General features: G+C 42.1%; 1 protein-coding gene across 1 annotated transcript; it reads left to right on the forward strand.

Moving 5' to 3' along the window:
* The first annotated feature begins 1,887 nt into the window (after positions 1 to 1,887).
* On the forward strand, positions 1,888 to 14,380 carry LOC147085010 (Fc receptor-like protein 2). Its single transcript, XM_085979400.1, has 5 exons — positions 1,888 to 1,918; positions 10,793 to 11,071; positions 11,954 to 12,241; positions 12,701 to 12,979; positions 14,373 to 14,380. Exons 1-5 carry the CDS (start codon positions 1,888 to 1,890, stop codon positions 14,378 to 14,380), a joined length of 885 nt encoding a protein of 294 aa, XP_085835526.1.
* The last annotated feature ends 6,208 nt before the right edge of the window (positions 14,381 to 20,588 follow it).

Here is a 20,588-nt window from a genome sequence, read left to right on the forward strand (position 1 = left end):
TTCAACCAAACCTTCTGCTAATTCAATGCACAAATACAGTGGCTTTAGTTTGTATTTGGGGAATGACCATATGGTACTGCCTGGAGACTCCCTCCAAATGAGTGGGTAGGACAGGGGAGGGAAAATACATTTCTGATGTCTTTAACTCATATTCCGCTGCATATTTAAAATATATATATTTATTTTAATCACTAAATATTCTGGGATGCGGCACAATACGAAAATGGAAACAATTAATTTTGATGATGGCGCCAAAACGATTAATCTCTTTTTCTAAAAGTTAGAGAAAGGAATAACAAAAATGCTGTTAGTTCCTTATGGGCATTCCATATATTGTTATAGCGCATTGTCGGTCTGTTTTATCTACCTATCGATCTATCTTTTTGTGTTAGATTTACTAATTATCTAACTATGTGTCTGTTTATTCATCGTCAGTATCATAAATAATCAAAGGCATGCAACAATAGGACAATTGAAGTTCCAATTATGGATTGTACCAGTAGAATAGTACAGGTACTAACCATAGACTCTGTCAGTGGGACAGCATAATTGATAAACAAAGGCCTGTACGAGTAGGACAATAAAGTTTGAAAAAGACCTGCAGCAATAGGACAATTTAAACAGTCATCAAAATATCTGATCTAGTATAGGTACTACTCATAGGCATGCACATATAGGACAGTATAACAAATGATTAGAGACATGCAGCAGTCGGACATTATAGGCACTATTTATAGAGCTGTACCAGAAGGACAGTGAATGTACTGAGCATTGCCCGCCACCTGTAGGGCTATATATGTACTGATTACTAACTGCACGAGTAGTAAATTAAAAATTCCTTATCCAGTGTCTCTTTATCGCTCCCAGTCATAGACAGACACCAATTGAACTGCGCAGATTCTAATTAGAGTTCGCCACAATAGTAAAGAATTGGTATTTATTGGAGATCTGGGCAAAGAGGACAGTATCACTACCAATAGCTGAACTGTACTAGAAGTGCTATCTAAGCACTAATCATATACATTCTGCAGTAGGAGAGTCGAGGCAGCAATCATAGACCTGCACCAGTAGGTGATATCTAGAGTGAGCCCGAGAGAGGAGCAATACTGTGCGACTCAAGGAGATGCCCCATATAAGCCTGGTATTAGGCTTCAGTAATTTGAGGTTCGAATCACCCATTTGCTAAACATTAATGACGAGATTGAACTCACGGGATTTAAATGGTTAATTGTGCCAGAGTGTAACAGGTTCAGTGGTCCGATTTTTCGCTGGTATCAGCACTTCGCCTCCCTTCCCCCTCTAAAGTTGTACCAGGCCACATACACAGAGCTGGGGTGACCGCTTCCCTAAGCCTGTGAAAAAACAAGCCTTCAGCCTGGGGCCACAGAGCAGGCCAGTCTCTCTGTTAACGGTATAACTGTGGTTAAAATAAATCATATTTAAAACAGTTTGAAGCGGTGTCTCCAGCATGGATGCCAACTGTTCGCTTCTGATCAGAATTCATTTTAAAACTGACAAGGCTCAGTTAACTTTTCAGCGTTAGAGTGGACTCGTCATCACGTCCGGTTTGATTTCCTGTTGTCTCCAATATGGTCAGAAGTCAGACTGATCTCAGTGTGCAGTCGCCTGGTGCATGAACAGTGAGCTCCACAGCTGTAGACTGCTTCTTGGGGAACTCGCTCCAGCCGCTGTCTCCTCATTCCCCGTAAGTACAGACTCGGGATCTGTGCGTGCAGGCGTTTGGTACTGAAGAATTAGAACAGTGTCAGCGGCTGAATGTGATTCTATGATATCACTTTTCAGGTGAACAGAACTGAAAACAGCTGATCCGAAGCGCGCGTCTTCACAGAGGGAGGTGGACTGCTGCTCGGATCCCCCGCATTCGAAATGAAGCACATCTGTCGCCTTCTGATCTTCAGTAAGTGAATCTCAAATATTTCCAGTGCCTTTGAAAGTCAACGTCACTCACCCCTGACAGTTAATCAGATTAATAAGACTCATTCTGTGAGAGGGATCATCACGCTATATTAATATTCAGAGATTATTAAGGTCAAACATTCATTTAAAATGCATTGAAATGTCATTTCTATGCTTCAGTTTTAATCAAAATTGAATGCAACAACAGAAATATGTTTGCTTAGTCAGGCTAACAGGATCTTTCTGCTCATCTAAGGGGATCCCTCTTTACTATTAAAGGTTGCAGCCCACTTAAGATTGCTTCTAAACGGTCCAATGTTCATTATTTTACCAATTATTTAGCATCACCTGCAGAATCTGGTTGGACATTTCTTATTGTTCTAGTTTTGCTTATGAGGAAAAAAAAAATTTATACGCTTCATATCAAGTATCAGCGTTGGCTCAGTTGACTCACTCTTACAAATTGCTATTAATACATGCGGTGAGATTTAAAGTGCCTGGCTTCTGTAGCTAGATGTTAAAATTGGTCCGTATCATTGCTTGATGATTCGAGATCCACAGGCAAGTTTCTTGTTAACATCTGCCACAGAGAGAGAGAGAAAGATAGAGAGCAAGAGAACGGCAGAGCGAGAGAGAGATAGGGACAGAGAGAGACAGATAGACAAAGATAGGAAGAAAGTAACAATCTAGATGTGCACGAGGGAGAGTGACAGAGAGAGTGAGAGCGAGGGCAGGAGTGTTTTTCAACTCAGCTTTTCACATTCTTTATGAAGGGCTTATTTTATTTTCAGGTGTGAGGGACAAAATATATATTAGCGGGACGACATCCCTTGAGTTAACAAAGCTGAGGAGAACACATTTACTATGATTTTACTTGAGCTAAACTGACGGCTTTAGGGTGTTTGGCAGGGAAATTAAAAATGCTGGATCTTTAAAATTAATTTCTGATGCTGTTTACTGGAATTTAGAGATAAGTGACTCTTTATGGCCACATGACTTTGAGGCTACCTTTGTGAGATGCTGACGTCAGCGCTCTATTGTCTTGTTACCCACTGGACCACAAGACCAGCAAACAGGAACAAATAACAGGGTTTGCATCTTTAATGTACCACCGACTCTTTCACCAGAATCTCATCTTTTTCAATAACTTGACATTAGTTGTGGGACCATGTTGATTAAATCTAGTTCGACAGATTAATGAGGTAGAGCATAAAAGATGTGAAGTTAATCTCAAATTGATCATTCTTAAGCATATAATAAGCCCCATGATTTATTTGTTGCACAGCACATGAAACCCACTTTTTGGAAATATTGGCCTAACTGAATGCTTGAAACATTCACCCTATTGAGTCCCAGCTGGACGAAAGTCCCAGCGTTTACATGTTGAACAATGAAATACAGACACATCTGCACTGATCATTGACCCGTTTGCAATTATTTTTGCAAAGTTGCAGCGACAGGCATTGCCTTAATAGTGTGATTCCTGTGGTCTGAGGTGTGATAAAAGCTTTCTGCTGCTTTCTGCTTCTAGCTGCTGGGTCATGTATTGTCTTCACGAGTATCAGTTGCAACCCTGGCAATACTTGTAATTCTGATTAGGTTAAAGATGAGTTCACTGATAATAGGAACATAACAACAGGAGTAGGCCACTCAGCCCTTCGAGACAGCTCTGTCATTCAATTATATGATGGTTGATCTGTACCTCCACTCCAGTTAACCTACCTGGCTCAGTATCCATTGTTACCCTTACTCAACTAGTGTCAGCCGAGGCTCAGTGTATAGCATTCTCGCCTCTGAGTCAGAAGGGTCGTGGATTCCGTTCCTACTACAGGGACCTGAGCACAATCATCTAAGCTGATACTCCAGTGCAGTGCTGAGGGAGTGCTGCACTCTCGGATTGGCTGTCTTTCGGATGAGACGTTACAGTGAGGCCCCTTCCAGGGTGTTTATCCCTGATGCCCTGGGCAATAGTTGTCCATCAATGACGTAACAAGAACAGATAATCTGCTCATTATCAACATCATTGTGTGAACATTGGCTGCCACATTCCTACAGTCACTTAACTTTCAAAGTCTTTCATTGGTTTTAAAACGCTTTCGGAAGTTCGGAGGTCTTGAAAGGTGCTATAGAAACGCAACTATTTCTTTCATTTTAATAAATAAATGATCGATCTCCATCTTTAAAGCACCAATTTACGTTCCTCTAAAGTCTCATCACCCTGTAACACATCATGTCCTTCATCCAATTGCCACTATTGTTCAATCTTTCTGAAGGTTCTTCCTTTGGAATTCGTGTCTTAGCTCTCTTGTCCCTCTCCTCCTTAACCCAGCATGTACAAGGGCCGACACAATCCCTGTTGTTCATGGCCCCAGCCAAAGCTGTCACACATTCACCAGTCACTATTTCACCTTCATCTAGCCAACGGCCCATTCTAAGATGGATAATTCAACCTCCTCAAATTCCTTTCATTCTATGTCTTTTCCAAATTAATTTTTAATTAGCTTTGCAAGCAGTTCTGCTAAACAAACTTCAAATTCTATCTGTAGAGATTATAATATGGTTATTAGTAACAATAGTCGAAACAAAGGTTGGGACTTCACTGGCCAAATTAACAAAGTCAAAACCCAAAATTACATACAACAGATATAGCAGGCCTGGCTGGGCGATCCTATGGACCCCTGTGTGGAATGTTTATGCCTCACCTAATCTAACCGATTAAATTCATTTTCTCAAATTATAATGCACGTTTTCCAGGAAAAGGAAACTTCATCAGTCACTCACTTCTCTCATGCCGAAACATACAGCCATGTAAACACAGTATTATTGGTGTAGCCATATACATTTTTAGCCACCCCTAGTTTCTAACAGTGCTTTTCAGAATAGGTATGCATCTGGGCAAGGGGCAGAACAATAAGTGGCAGCATCACTCGTGGTTAGTGTGAGGAGGTGATGTGGCTTAAAGGATTTGTAATTCACTATATGGGAACACCTTAAAGGTTTCTGCACGTCTTTTCTGCATTAATGCATTTAATGTACGTTTGTAAATATTTAGAATTGAGATGACTGAATATATTTGCTGTTAAACAAAGCCAACTGTACAACAATATTTACTACAACTTGCTGAATTAGGTCTCTTCCTATTTTATCCAGATAATTCTTCAAGAATTTCACAACTGGGGTAAGTCCGAGAATTTTTTATATAAATAAGACATCGTGATACCCCTGAATATTTCTGTATAGCTGAATTAAATGTGGTAAATGTTTGTGCGGTAGATTTTTAACTTGCTTTGAGCTTAAATCTGGCATTGGTATCAACTGCCTATTATAGAAATCGTCTCATTGTATTTCATTTGAATTCAATGGGATTGAAAATCATTTGCTTTCTACAACCGGAGCCAGTTCCGCGATGCCATTTCTAAGCCGGGTGGCAAGTTGAAAATATGTCCCTTTGACTATAGGCATCAATAGTAGCTCGCACTCACACTATTATACTCTCTGCAGTCTGGAAGAAGTGATCTTTTTTCTAATTTATGTCAGTTGTACCTAAACTTCCTAGCCTAAACTGAGTGAAATTCGCCCTGCATGGTTCAGTAAAAGGGACAATTACAAATCGTTTTACAGTCCACACGAAATTAGATTCCAGTGACTTGTGAACGATTTTGTGAAGAAGACTTTATACCCCAAACTCTCCATCACTCAGTGAGCTTGGCCATTCTTCAATCCTCACATTTAATTCATCATGTAAATCACAGGGAACTGAAGCATTCTCGGATTTAGTGTGCAGGGCGATTGTGCATGTATTTAATTTTAGTAACATTCAAAGAGTGACTATCTCAGACAGTGCTCCATTTAACTGAACACGCTTTTCTGGATACAGTTCTAAATTTAGTAGCCTTGAAACCTTTTGTTGGGAGCGAATATCTCGTCCCCTTGTGAATCCAGTCACAGATTGTTGGCCGACTCTACTATACTGGAACTCTTTCCACATGTGTTTCAACCTCTTACTGAAAGTTGCTTGAAATTCCGATATGCTTCCATGGCCCTCAATTTGAAACTGTAGTACAATCTTCTTGAGCTTCGGTATAAACACATATCTGTATACAAAATCACCAATCCACTCATTATCATAAATAGTTTTGCCAAAAACTTCTCACTCTTCTTTCAAGACTGCACTTTATCAAAATACTCTAACTCCTTTCAAGGCTCTGTCTCACAGGTTTTGGAACCAACCTTCTGACTCAGCTGTAATATTCAGGAAGAGTCTAGTATGTTTTTTTAAATGAAAATGATATAAAAATTGTACTCCCTGCGCCAGATGTGGGAAATCTGCTGGGCAGAACACAGAAAGGAAGATCTGGTGGGAAGGATCTCTTGCTGAAAGCAGCAATGCTTGATTTCTGTTCCATTAAGTACCGTGAATGGAAAATCCGGCGTGTTGTGTTAAGGATGTGTGAAACTCTGCACCACATTCTCCTCTTTGCGTTCCTTCAACATAATTCTTAAAAAAAATGGCAGGGAAAAACATTTTACCCCATGAACTTGCAAAAATACCAACTAAAATTTTAAGATGATCTCTCTTGATTTATAAGTTACACGGTTGTGATGTATCTCAATATTCTCTACACTTTCCTAATTCCCTTTCAACTCTGCACCCACAGTTTTTCCAAACAGATACCCAAATATCAAAGATACAATCTTCCATTTATTCGGTATTGACATCTCCCTTCCATTTAGGACACAATCGTGTGAAGTTCATTTTATGGTGGAGTTGAAAACAGCTGCTAATGGATCGCTGGCCACTTTTACCCACCGCCTGATTTTGTTTCCAAATTCAGCTGAAGTGTAAACCGAGTGGTTAATCCTCTACCGCCCGCTTTCTGCTGGACGGTAAAAGTGAATATTAACATCAACTTTCCAACTTGCCGCTCCAGAATAAACTGGCATTATTGTCAGCCATCCATTAGAGATAGCGCCCGATTTTCCTTTGAATTAATTTCGAATTTAGAATAATGCGGCGAGTGCTGTTACTGGGCTTCGATTCCTCCACCAGATTTTTCAATTCTGTACTTGTCCCAGTTGATTCTTACTGCCCAGGCGGTAATGTCGATCATATACACACCTCCAGCTGTCACTCTTAACAGTTAACAATCTTCAACGATGAGCAGTATAACTTCATCTGGGGCCACAGCACACAGCGAGCACTAGTGAAAACGTGTCGCTTTTTGGACTCCGCCGATTTGAATTTCCATAAATTATAATGGTTCAAAAATGATCTGGAGGACTTCTAAACGGACATCCATTTCGCTACCTCTCGCTTTGAGCTGTCTTCAAGGACCAAATTCAACTCCAGTTAATCAAGTTGAGTGAACACTGGAAAATTTCAGTGAGATCATTCAGGATCTGCTGAGACTAGGTCCTCAGACCCCTTGGGAGGAAAGTGCCAGAGCCCGGGCCCCTGTCTACCTTGAGCTTCTTCAACTTATCCAATTGATGTGGCCTTGCGATTTTAAAGAATTGTCTCTTGTAAACTGCTTGCTGATTTTTGACAATTAATCTACGATTTCATTTTATTTAAAAGTGATAGTTCCGTTGTTGGTGATTATTGTTAACTTTAATCTCTGAAAACATATCTGCACCAAGGGAGACAACTAGAAACAGACCTCCAGGTGAAGAGAAGTCTGCAGACAATTCCGAGTATGCAGCTGTGGAATCAGCGCAAAGCACCGGTAAGCTCGACCTAATCTGCATGTGATGAACCGTAGATTGTTCGGGGTAACATTTCCAGCGGGAGCACTCTCAATACTGTTATGGCTTCGGTGGAAGATCGGCGAAATCTCCAGACAGATGAGCCTTTCTGCAAGTTTTCAACCGAAATTCCACAGAAGTTACGACGAGGCTGTGGGAAAAGCCACATAGAAATTCTATTTCCTCATCTGCGTACATTCAACACAATATAGCGTTAGATTTTCCCCTTCACCGTCTGGACTTTCAGCATCAATATCTCTAACAATTTCTCAAAGTCTATGTCAAGTCTATTCCTATGTCTCTGCCTATGTCTATGTCTCTGTCTATCTCCAGCTCTATGCCGAAATCTATGTCTACCTCAAAAAGAAAATACTGCAGCTGCTGGAAATCTGAAATAAGAACAGTAAATACTGGAGATACTCAGCAGGTCAGGCAGCATCTGTGAAGAGAGAAACAGAGTTAACGTTTCAGGTCGATGACCTTTCATCAGAACTGGAAAAAAGCAGGAAACAGAACAGATTTATAAGCAAATGTAAGAGCTGGGAAAGGGGGGAGGGTATGAAAGAACAAAAGGGAAGGTCTGTGATAGGATAGAAGGCTGGAGAGGTTAAGAGACATTAAGAGATATTCAAGGCAAAAGGAATTCGTAATGGGGCAGGTTAAGGAATAAAGGATGGCTCTAGATGAAGTGTAAATTGCGCTGGCAGAATGAAAGACAGTTGCCATGTGCGAGGGAAGAACAGAAGGCACAAACAAAAAATGTGGATAAATCATATATATCTGATAGAGGCCGAGGTTATGATCTGAAATTGTTGAACTCGATATTGAGTCCAGAAGGCTGTAAAGTGCCTAATTGAAAGATGAGGTGCTGTTCCTCGAGCTTACGCTGAGCTTCCATGGAACAATGCAAGAGGCCGAGGATGGTGAGGTCTGAGTGGAAATGGAGCGGTGAATTAAAGTGACAGGCGGCCGGAAGCTCGGGGTCACCCTTAAGGACTGAACAGAGGTGTTCCCCAAAGCGGTCACCCAATCTGTGTTTGGTCTCCCCAATGTAGATGAGACCACATCGTGGGCAGTGAATACAGTATACTAGATTACAGGAAGTACAAGTAAATCGCTGTTTCACCTGGAAGGGGTGTTTGGGGCCCTGGACAGTGGGAAGGGAGGAGGTAAAAGGGCATGTGTTGCAAATCCTGCACTTTCATGGGAAGGTGCCGGGCGAAGGGGAAGGGGTGTTGGGGTTGATACAGGAGTGGACAAGGGAGTCGGGGAGGGAGCCGTCCCTTCAGAATGCTGAAAGTGGAGGTGAGGGGGAAGATGTGTTTGGTGGTGGGATCACGCTGGAGGTGGTGGACATAGTGGAGGATGATCCGTTGAATGTGGAGGCTGGCGGTGAAAGGTGAGGACAAGTGGAACTCTATCGTGGTTCTGGGAGGGAGGGGCAGGGGTGAGGGCAGGAGTGCGGCAGTTAGAACGGACACGGTCTATGTCAACCTCCATCACTATGTCTATAACTATCTCCATGCCTATGTCTAGCTCTACCTTTATATCTCTATCTCTATCTCCACGTCCAACTCTCTTATCTATATCTCTCTGTATATCCTAGTCTCTTGCATTCAATCTCACTCTATTGCTCTAACTCTCTATCCTTTGTACCTATCTATCTCTATCTCTCTATCTGTCTGTATATATCCATTTCTATCTCTATCTCTCCTCTCTCTATGGGCTGGATTTTTCGATCGGAGCCTTCCTGCGGATGGAGGCCTCCGATCGGAAAATATATAACATATAAGAACTTATCTGCTGGCTGCATAGGTCCCTCGACTTCCGATCCTGGGCCTCTGCTCTACGAAATATGCAGAGGCCCAGTTATCTCAGGGGTGCAGGCGGTTCGCAAGCGTCCCTGGGATCACGTGGGCCATGGGGAGTGGGCCATGGGGAAACAGTCAAAGATGGGAAACCCCCTTCACACTTTTGAAAGGTCTCTACTCACAGATCTTTCAAAAGTATGAAAGGGGATCACTTACAAATAAGTTAAACATTATTGTTTTTCAAATCCCTTTTTAAAAATTAGTTAAAATTACATTAAATTAAATATTTTGAAGAAAAATTTGTTTTTGAAAAAAATATAGTTTTTTAAGGAGGTATTATAAATACCTACATTATAAATGTGAAAAAATAATCATTTTTTGTTTTAATTTCTTATGCTGGTGAAAGCAAGCATTACACCTGTGTTTACCAGGCGTAAGATTTTGAAAGCTTTTCAGCAGGCAGAAGTTGTGCAGAAAGCGGAATTCTTCACCGGCGGAGGTCCTTTTCCCGGGCAGGTGGAGGATCTGTTAAGAAAATTCTTGACAGATCGGATGAGCCGGGTTTTAATGCATGCGCTTCACATGCCTGAAACTGGCACTTGCGAGGTCCCTACAGGTGAGTGCACAACTCGTACATACCCGGTGTGGGAAAACCGGCCCCATATCTCTAACACTATCTCAATGACCAAGTCTATGTCTAGCCGACTTCTGCATATTTGTCCATGTCTATGTCTGTGTCTATCTCGAGCTCGATGTGGATATCTATGACTACCTCCATCACCATGTCTATAACTATCTCCATGCCTATGCCTAGCTCTACCTACATATCGCTATCTCTATCTCGACACCCATTGACCTCTCCTATCTATATATCTTTGTATATCCCAGTCTCTCATTCTATCTGTATCCCTCACTTTAAATCAACATCTCTCTATACCTCTAACTCTCTATCACTATGTACCTATCTATCTCTATCTCTCTATCTCTGTATCTCTCTCTGTACCTCTCTATATCTGTCTAAACAATGTCTTATTACTTATGGGGGTAACAGTTAAAATTAAGTGTGCTAAAGCGTATCGGCAGTCAATGGAATAGAAATTGGGCTGTGTATATAACGGATGACCAATCTGCTGCCATCGGTTTTTCACAGCGGCCAAACATGAATTCTCTCACCTCTAATTTCAGCAGCGTGGGGAAGCAAAACTCTGAGCCTCTGCTGCCTCGGGTACCCCTTCCATTCCGTTAGCTCTTGGCAATCATAACTCTATCTTTGAATTTTCAAAGGAGCAATCAAATGCATATTTTGTTCTATTTGATAGAGCTCTTCTCCAAACCTACACTGCGGGCTGAGCATGAAGCTCAATTATTTGAGGGCGAACAGCTAAAACTCGCCTGTTTGGTTGAAACATTTCCCACCAGTTCTTCTTTGAGTTACGTATTTTACAAAGATGGACAAGCTCTCATTTCAGCAGCAGACCACAACTATTACATCAAGGATGCATCTGGGCCTGACGATTCAGGGATATACCGGTGTGAAGCAATTACTCTGAACAGCAAGGTGAAGAAACTGAGCAATCACGTTTCAGTGTCAGTCAGACGTGAGTAAAATGTACTGCAATTATTTATCATCTTTCATTCACTAAATTACCAACACATGCACACAATGGGATTCTTCCTTCTGGTACACGGCTTACCTATATGTTTAAAACGCACTGCATAAATGAATTGAATAGTAGATAAATATTTGTATATTGATACAAAATATTCGTTGTGCCACAGATAATATGTGCAATTGGGGGCAGTGATTTGCAAAAAGAACATTAAACTCATAGAAAACGGGCAGTGTTAATTCACCAACATGGCGCCATGCATGGAAACACTTATGATCAGGCTAGGCTTGAGCTATTGGGACTGATATTATAAGAGTAACCAAGGCTTAGCGGACATTTATTAGTGTTTTTTACAAGGTAAGGGTGACGATAGAGCGAACAGGGAAACGTATTTCCACTGAATGCGAAGTCAGGAAGGAGGCACCATCAATGCTTATTTATCACTATAAGCGGGAGGGTAGCGTTTGGAAAAAAACATCCTTATGAGAGGATTGCTGAAACATAGAATGATTTGCCAGATAGAGCGGTGGAGTTAGATACCATTAATTTTAGGTAGAATAGTGTTTATGATTCTGGAATAGTGCAGCCTTCCTGCCTTTGACTAGCAGAGTCAGTAGGAATCAGGAGCAGGCTAAATATAGTAGGGTGTTCATAAGTGGATTGCTGTAGGAATCATTGTAGTTCCAGGATCACGATTTCCTCTATTAAATGCGCCTACTGCCCAAGTAGGAGATGGAGTAGGGCGCCTAATATTGGTGTGGTAACCTAAATGACGAGGCTCTTTATTATGATGAAAGCCCTATTTCACTTTGAAAGTAGCACCACAAATTCTAACAAAGCAGTGTAATTAACATGTGGATATATTTATAGGAATGACAGTATCCAAACCGGAACTGGCAATCAGCCCTGGTAAAGAGTTAATGGAAGGAGACACCGTGTCATTAACCTGCTCAGTGTCCAACGGTTCTACCCCGATTACGTACATTTTCTACAAAGACTCAAGTAATGAAATCTACCGAGAGGAATCCGACCTAAGCGAAATTACTCACCAAATCGGTAACGTCAACAAAAGCATCCAAGGAGATTACAGTTGCGGGGTTTCAAATGAGGCAACAGAACCTCCTCTACGCAGCGAATTCTTCTTGGTTACAGTGATAGGTGAGTTGTTATACGTACCTCTGCAGCAGAACGAAACAAGTGATTCAATAACTGGTCAGCCCGGGAATTGTTGCTGGTGCCGTAAGCTTATAAGCTGTAACATCTTCCTTGACATCTATCTGCTGTCGCTATCCCAAAATGCACGCTCCTGAAAGGTGCCATAAGCTTGGAAGCTGTAACATCTTCCTTGACATCTATCTGCTGGCGCTATCCCAAAATGCACGCTCCTGAAAGGTGCCGTAAGCTTGGAAGCTGTAACATCTTCCTTGACATCTATCTGCTGGCGCTATCCCAAAATGCACTCTCCTGAAAGCAGAGCGCAATGATTATTGTAAGGGTCCTTCTCTGAGCCGCTGTACATATTTCACTGTATGATCATTAACATGTGTTGTGCTAACACAGAAATTAAGTCTGTGATAGATGCTATAGTTGGCAAATTCATATTTTTTTTTTATATAGAGGCCTTCTCCAAGCCGGAATTGAGGGCTGAGTCCGAATCTCAATTATTTGAGGGTCAACAGTTAAATCTCGAATGCTTGGTTAAGGTATATCGCTCCAGTTCTCCTTTGAGAATCCTATTTTACAAAGATGGACAAGCTCTCGATACAGCGGCAGGCAACATTTATTACATCAAGGAGACATCTCGGTCAGAAGATTCGGGGATTTACCGGTGTGAAGCAACAACGTTGAACAGCGAGGTGAAGAAACTGAGTAATCAGGTTTCAGTTTCAGTCAGACGTGAGTACAATTTACAGCAATTATTTATCATTTTTATTCCACAAAAGTACCAACACATGCTCACAATGGGATTCTTCAGTCTGGCACAGGGCTTATCTATAAGTTTAAAAAGGACTTAATAAATAAATGAATAAATCCGGGCATATAGAACAAGGGTAGATCAATTTTTATATATGTGGTAAACCACTTTTATCGTTCACTATCGTTACACTATGGTTATCACTGTTATATCGTTACACTATGGTTATCACTGTTTACACTGTTGTATCACGACACGAGGTCGTCTCTTGTCACGCTGTTATACCTGGGCTGACCACTGCTGACTCCGCCCATGGCTCCACCTACTTGCCCAGGTATAAAGGTGGTCGACTGGCTGGTATTCCTCCTTGTTGGATCCGATCACCCACGAGGGTGGGCTCTGTTATTTAGCCAATAAAAACCTATAGTTACTGTCTTAACTCATCGCTTTTCATTGGATGAATTGATAGGTATATCAATATATTTATACAAAACATTCGTCAGGCCACTGATAAAGTGGACAATTGGAGTACTTCCATTCTAAAGAGAGCATTATAATAATAGAAAACAGGCAGTTTTGATTCACCAACGTGGCACCAGGGATGGAAAATGTAATGATCAGGATAGTCTTGAGCTACTGGGACTGATACTAGAAGAGAACCCAAGGCTAAGAGGACATGTATTAGTGTTTTTTTTAACAATGTAAGTGTGATGATAGAGCGAATAGGGTAAGTTTTATCCTCTGAATCCGAAGGCAGGAAGGAAGGATCATCAATGCATAATTATCAATCAAAGCGGGAGGGTACAACTGAAAAGAATGTACTTTAGGTAGACGAGTGCTGTAATATAGAATGATTTACCAGGTGGAGCGCTTGCGTTAGATACCATTGCATTTAAGTAGAGTAGTGTTTATGTTACTGGAATAGTGCAGAGTTACTGAACTAGAAATTTGATTTGGGCGTTTGTGAAAAACCGGCAGTATTGACTGGCCGCCCGTTATACCTAGCACCAGAAATACAGTGGGCTGCATTTTCCGACTCCCACGGTTGTGTACGAGGTGTGTACGCATCTGTAGGGGCCTCGCAAGTGCCGGTTTCAGGCATGCGAAGTGCATGCGCTGAAAAGCACTTGTGATCTGTCAAGAAACCGCTTGATGTATCATCCACCTGCTCAGGAGAAGTGCCTCTGCGGGCAGGGAGTTACGGTTGCTGCAAATCTTCCGCCCGCTTAAAACTTTTAAAAATCTTACACCTGTTAAAAGCAGGCGCAAGGCCTGTTTTTACCAGCATTAGAGTTTACATAAATAAAAAAATTAAAAGATTTTACTCATTTTTAAGTTTAAAAATACCTTTTCAAAATGTATGTTTATTTTTAGGCCAGTAAAAAACTTTAATTACTTTTTTCAAACAATTAAATTTTTATTTAATATTAAATTTAATTTAATTTTAACTAATTTTAAATACATGAATTTTTCAATTGAATTAATATTTATCTCTTTTTAAATGTGATCCCCATTCATACTTTTGAGAGATCTACGCGTAGAGACCCGCCAAAAGTGTAAATGGGGATTTCCTTCTTTGATTGGTTCCCCATGGCCCACGTGATCCCAAGAGCGCATGCTGATCACATGCACCGATGGGATACCTGGGCCTCTGCGTATTTCATTCTGCAGCGGCCTCGGATCGGAAGTCTCGGGACATAGGGATCCAGCAAGTAAGTGCGTAGATTTTTTCCGATCAGAGGCATCCGCACGCAGGAAGCCTCCAATCGGAAAATCCGGTCGACTGTGATTGACTGCACTATTACTGAATATCAGGCGCTCATTTATCACCACTGCCCGTTATTCACCAGCGCCTGAGACAAATTAGCATAGTCAGTACGAATCAATACCAGGCTGGAGATAGTAGGGTAGTCTCAAGTGGACTGCATTAGGAATTAATGTAGTTCCAGGATCAGGCTTTCCTATATTAATTCCAACTGCTGCCAAAGTAGAAGATGGAGACGGGCGACCAATATTGGTGTAGTAACCTGAATTACAGTGCTCTATACTGTGCTGAGAGCCTCATTTGATTTTGAACGGAGATGGCCTATCGGGGGAAGGCAGCAGTAGCCAACTTCCTTGCTCCGTGGGTGGTTGTGTTGCACAGGACGGGGGGGGAAAACGAGCGGGAGAGCTGAAGTAATGGGGGATTCTAGTGTAAGGGGAATAGATAGACGTTTCTGCGGCTTTAAACGAGACTCCAGGATGGTGTGTTGCCTCACTGGTGCTAGTGTCAAGAGTCAAGGGTCTCGGAGTGGCTGCAGGACATTCTGCAGGGGAAGGGAGAACAGCCAGTTGTCATGGTGCATATAGGTACGAACGATACAGGTAAAAACAGGGATTTGGTCCTGAAAGATAACTACAGGGAGTTAGGAGGTAAATTAAAACATAGGACCTCAAAGGTAGTAATCTCAGGTTTGCTACCAGTACCACCTTCTAGTCGGAGTAGAAATAGAAGGATATTTCAGATGAATACTTGGCTAGAGGAATTGTGCAAGGGGGAGGGAATCAAATCCCTTGGATATTGGAACCGGTTCTGGGGGAGGTCAAACCAGTACAAACTGGACAGTTCACACCTGGGCAGGACAAGGACCAATGTCCTAGGGGGAGTGTTTGCTCGTGCTGTCGGGGAGAGCTTAAATTAAAATGGCAGGGGTTTGGGTACCTGTGCAGTGAGACAGAGGCTAGGGAAGCAAGGATAGCAGCAAAAGACAGGAAGGAGACAAGCAAAGTGGCAGTCATAGAAATCAAGGGTGTAAATCAAAGACGGCCACAGTAAGTAATAATTGTTTCCTGCATAAGACTGTTTAAAAAAAAAAGCTTGAAGTCTTTGCGTCTTAATGAGAGGAGCATTCGTAATAAGGTGAATGAATTAGCTGTGCAAATAGATGATATAATTGGGATTACGGAGACATGGAGCCAGGGTGACCAAAGCTGGGAATTCAACATCCAGGGGTATTCAATATTCAGGAAAGGCAGGCAAAAAGGAACAGGAGGTGGGGTAGCATTGCTAGTTAAAGTGTAGATTAACACATAATTAAGGAAGGATATTAGCTCTGATGATCTGGAATCTGTATGGTTGAAGCTGAGAAATAGCAAGTGGCAGAAGACGTTCGTGGGAGTTGTATACAGGCCCACAAAGAGTAATGCTGAGGTTGGTGATGGCATGAAATGGGAAATTAGAGATGTGTGCATTAAGGGCACAGCAGTTATCATGGGTGACTTTAATCTACATATAGATTGGGCTAACCAAATTAGTAACAATACTGTGGAGGAGGAATTCCTAGAGCGTATACGGGATGGTTTCCTGGACCAATATATCGAGGAACCAACTAGTGATCAGGCTATCTTAGTCTGGGTATTATGTAATGAGAAATGATTAATTAGCAGTCTTGTTGTGCGAGGCCATTTGGTGAGGAGCGATCATAATATGATAGAATTCTTCATTAAGATGGAGAGTGAAGTATTAGACTCAGAGACTCGGGTCCTGAATTTAAATAAAGGAAACTACGATGGTATGAGTTGTGAATTGGCTAGGATAGATCCCAGATCGTTACTTAAAGGGTTGACGATGGATAGTCAATGGCAAACATTTAAAGATCGCATGGATGAACCACAGAATTTGTTCATACCTGTTTGGCATAAAAATAAAACAAAAAAAATGTGACTCTACCGTGGCTAACATGGGAAATTAGGGACAGCATTAGATCCAAGCAGACGACACATAAATTGGCCAGAGCGGGCAGCAACCCTGAGGATTGGGAGCAGCTAAATATTCAGCAACGGAGGACAAAGGGATGAATTAAGAGGGGGACAATAGAGTATGTGAGTAGTCTTGCAGGGAATATAAAAACTGACTGAACAATCTTCTATAGATATGTGAAGCGAAAAAGATTGGTGAAGTCAAGCATAGGTCCCTTGCAGTCAGAATCAGTGGAATTTAAAATGGGGAACAAAGGAATGGCAGTCCAAGTACATACATATTTTGTTTCTGTCTTCACAAAGGAGGACACAAATAACCTCCAAGAAATGTCGGGGAACATAGGGTCTAATGAGAGGGAGGAACTGAATGAAATCAGAATTTGTAGGGAAATGGTGTTCAGAAATTGATGGGATTGAAAGCCGATAAATCCCCAGGGCCTGATAATCTACATCCTAGCGTACTTAAGGAAGTGGCCCTAGAAATAATAGATGCATTGCTGGTCATCTTCCAAAATTCTATAGACTCTGGAACAGTTCCCTTGGATTGGAGGGTAGCTAATGTAACCCCACTATTTAAAAAGGTGCTAGAGTGAAAAAGATGAATTATAGACCGGTAAGCCTGACATCAGTAGTGGGGAAAATGCTAGAGTCCATTATAAAAGATGTAATAGCAGAGCACTTGGAAAACAGTGAGAGGATCGGACAAAGTCAACATGGATTTACAAAAGGTGAATCAAGCTTCAATAATCTTCTGGAATTTTTTGAGGATATAACCAATAGAAGGGGGGCACGGTGCATAGTGGTTAGCACTGTTGCCTCACAGCGCCAGGGACCCGGGTTCAAATCTGGCCTCGGGCGACTGTCTGTGTGGAGTTTGCACATTCTCCCTGTGTCTGCGTGGGTTTCCTCCGGGTGCTCCGGTTTCCTCCCACAGTCCAAAGATGTGCAGGTTAGGTTGATTTGGCTATGATAAATTGACCCTTAGTGTTAGGGGATTAAATACGTGGGGTTACGGGGATAGGGTGGGATATGTGTCGGTACAGGCTCGATGGGCCGAAATGGCCTCTATCTGCACTGTAGATTCTGTGATTCTGTGATTCTGTGAAGAGATAAGGGAGAACCAGTGGATGTGGTGTATTTGGACTTTCTGAAGGCATTCAGTAAGGTGCCGCATAAGAGATTAGCGTGCAAATTTAAAGCACATGGGATTGGTGGTAAGGTACTGCCTTGCATAGAGAACTGTTTGGCAGACAGGAAGCAAAGAATTGGAGTAAATTGATCATTTTCTGAGCGGCAGGCAGTGAGTAGTGGGGTACCGCAAGTTCGGTGCTAGGACCCCAGTTATTCATAATCTGTATTAATGATCTAGACCAGGGAACTAGATGTAATATCTCCCAGTTTGCAGACAACACAAATCTGGGTGGGCGTGTGTGCTGTGAGGAGGATGCCGAGAAACTCCAGTATGATTTGGACTGGTTAGGTGATTGGGCAGATGCATGGCAGATGCAGTATAATGTGGATAAATCCACTGTGATGGCAAAAACAGGAAGGGTGATTATTATCTGAACGGCAATAGATTGGGTGAAGGGGAAGTGCAATGAGACCTGGGTGTCCTTGTGCACCAGTCGCTGAAGGTAAGCATGCAGGTGCAGCAGGCGGTTAAGAAGACAAATGGTATGTTGGCCTTCGTAGTGAGAGGGTTTGAGTGCAGGAACAAGGATGTCTTGCTGCAGTTGTACAGGGCCTTGGTGAGACCACACCTTGAGTATTGTGTGCAGTTTTGGTCGACTTGTCTGAGGAAGGATGTTCTTGCCATGGAGGGAGTGCAGCGAAGATTCACCAGACTGATACCTGGGATGGCAGGAATGATGTAAGAAGAGAGATTGGGTCGATTGGTCTTGTATTGGCTAAAGCTTAAGAGAATGAAATGGGATCTCTTTGAAACTTATAAAATTCTAACAGGACTAGACAGACTAGATGCAGGAAGGATTTTCCCAATTGCGGGGGAGTCCAGAACCAGGGGTCACTGTCTAAGGATAATGGCTAAGTCATTTAGGACTACGATGAGGAGGAATTTCTTCACCCAGAGAGTGTTGAACCTGTGGAATTCTCTACCACAGAAGGCAGTTGAGCGCAATTCATTAAATATATTCAAGAAGGAGTTAGATATATTTATTAAGGCTAAAGGGATCAAGGGATATGGGGAGAAAGCAGGGACAGGGTACTGAGTTTGGATGATCAGCCATAATCTCATTGAATGGCGGAGCAGGCTCGAGGGGCCGAATGGCGTACACCTGCTCCTATCATCTATGTTTCTATGTATCTAAATTGGGCTGTGTATATAAAGGATGACAAATCTACTGCCAGATGTTATCCACAGCGCCCAAATTGAATTATCTCCCCTCCAATCTCAGCAGCATCGGGAAGCAAAACTTCTGAGCCTCCGCTGTCTCGGGCATCACTTCCATTCCGTTAGATCTTGGCAATCATAACTCTATCTTTGAATTTCCAAATGAGCAATCAAATGCATATTTCGTACAATTTTCTAGAGCACTTCTACAAACCTACACTGAGGGCTGAGCCTGAAACATAGAAACATAGAAGATAGGAGCAGGAGTCGGCCATTCGACCCCTCGAGCCTGCTCCGCCATTTAATAAGATCATGGCTGATCATCCAAATTCAGTACCCTGTCCCTGCTTTCTACCCACATCCCTTGATCCTGTTAGCCTTAAGCAACATATCTAACTCCTTCTTGAAAATAATTAATGAATTGGCCTCACACTTCCTTTTGTGGTAGAGAATTCCACAGGTTCTCCACTCTCTGGGTGAAGAAATTCCTCCTCATCTCTGTTCTAAATGGCTTACCCCTTATCCTTAGACTGTGACCCCTGGTTCTGGACTCCCCGACTATCGGGAACATCCTTCCTGCATCTAATCTGTCGAGTCCTTTTAGAATTTTATAAGTTTTATTGAGATCCCCTCTCATTCTTCAAAACTCCAGCGAATATAAGCCCAATTGACCCAATCGCTCCTCATACGGCATTCCTGTCATCCCAGGTATCAGTCCAGTTAATCAGCGCTGCACTCCCTCCATGGCAAGAACACCCTTCCTCCGATAAGGAGAACATCCTTCCTCAGATAAGGAGAACATCCTTCCTCAGATAAGTTACTTGAGGGCCAACAGTTAAAACTCGCCTGTTTGGTTGAAATATTTCGCTCCAGTTCAGCGGCAGACCACAACTATTACATTAAGGAAACATCACGGCCTGACGATTCGGGGACTTACCTTGGTAAAGCAACTACTTTGCACAGCGAGGTGAAGAAACTGAACAATCAGGTTTCAGTTTCAGTCAGACGTGAGTACAATTTACTGCAATTATCTATCATCTTTCATCCACTAAATTACCAACACATGCACACAATGGGATTCTTCATTCTGGCACAGGGCTTATCTATATGTTTAAGATGCACTGTATAAATAAATGAATATATCCGTACATACTTGAAACCGTATTATGTTATTCATGGGATATGTTTATTTTATTCCAGTGCAGATTCACACAACCGCGATCAGAGCCTCAGTTTTTACACTTTTTCTTGTTGCTGCCCTGATTGCACTGGTACTCGTCAATCGTCCCAACAAGAAACAAGGTGAGTCATGTTTTACAGGCAGGTGATTGGCTCTATAGTCACGTGAAGGGCTTCAGTGTATTCTATATTCAGTTGCGACATTCAAAATGCAACCATATTATTTGGGCAAAAGAGGCTGGACTGGACTGGGCTGGAAAAAGAAAAATGTTATTTGAAATGACGATCTCAGAACAGACAGGAGCTTAAGACTGGGGCGA

The sequence above is a fragment of the Somniosus microcephalus genome, unplaced genomic scaffold, assembly GCF_052327205.1.
Source record: "Somniosus microcephalus isolate GS21.2 unplaced genomic scaffold, FLI_Smic_1.0 unresolved_chr9, whole genome shotgun sequence".
Lineage (NCBI taxonomy): Eukaryota > Metazoa > Chordata > Chondrichthyes > Squaliformes > Somniosidae > Somniosus > Somniosus microcephalus.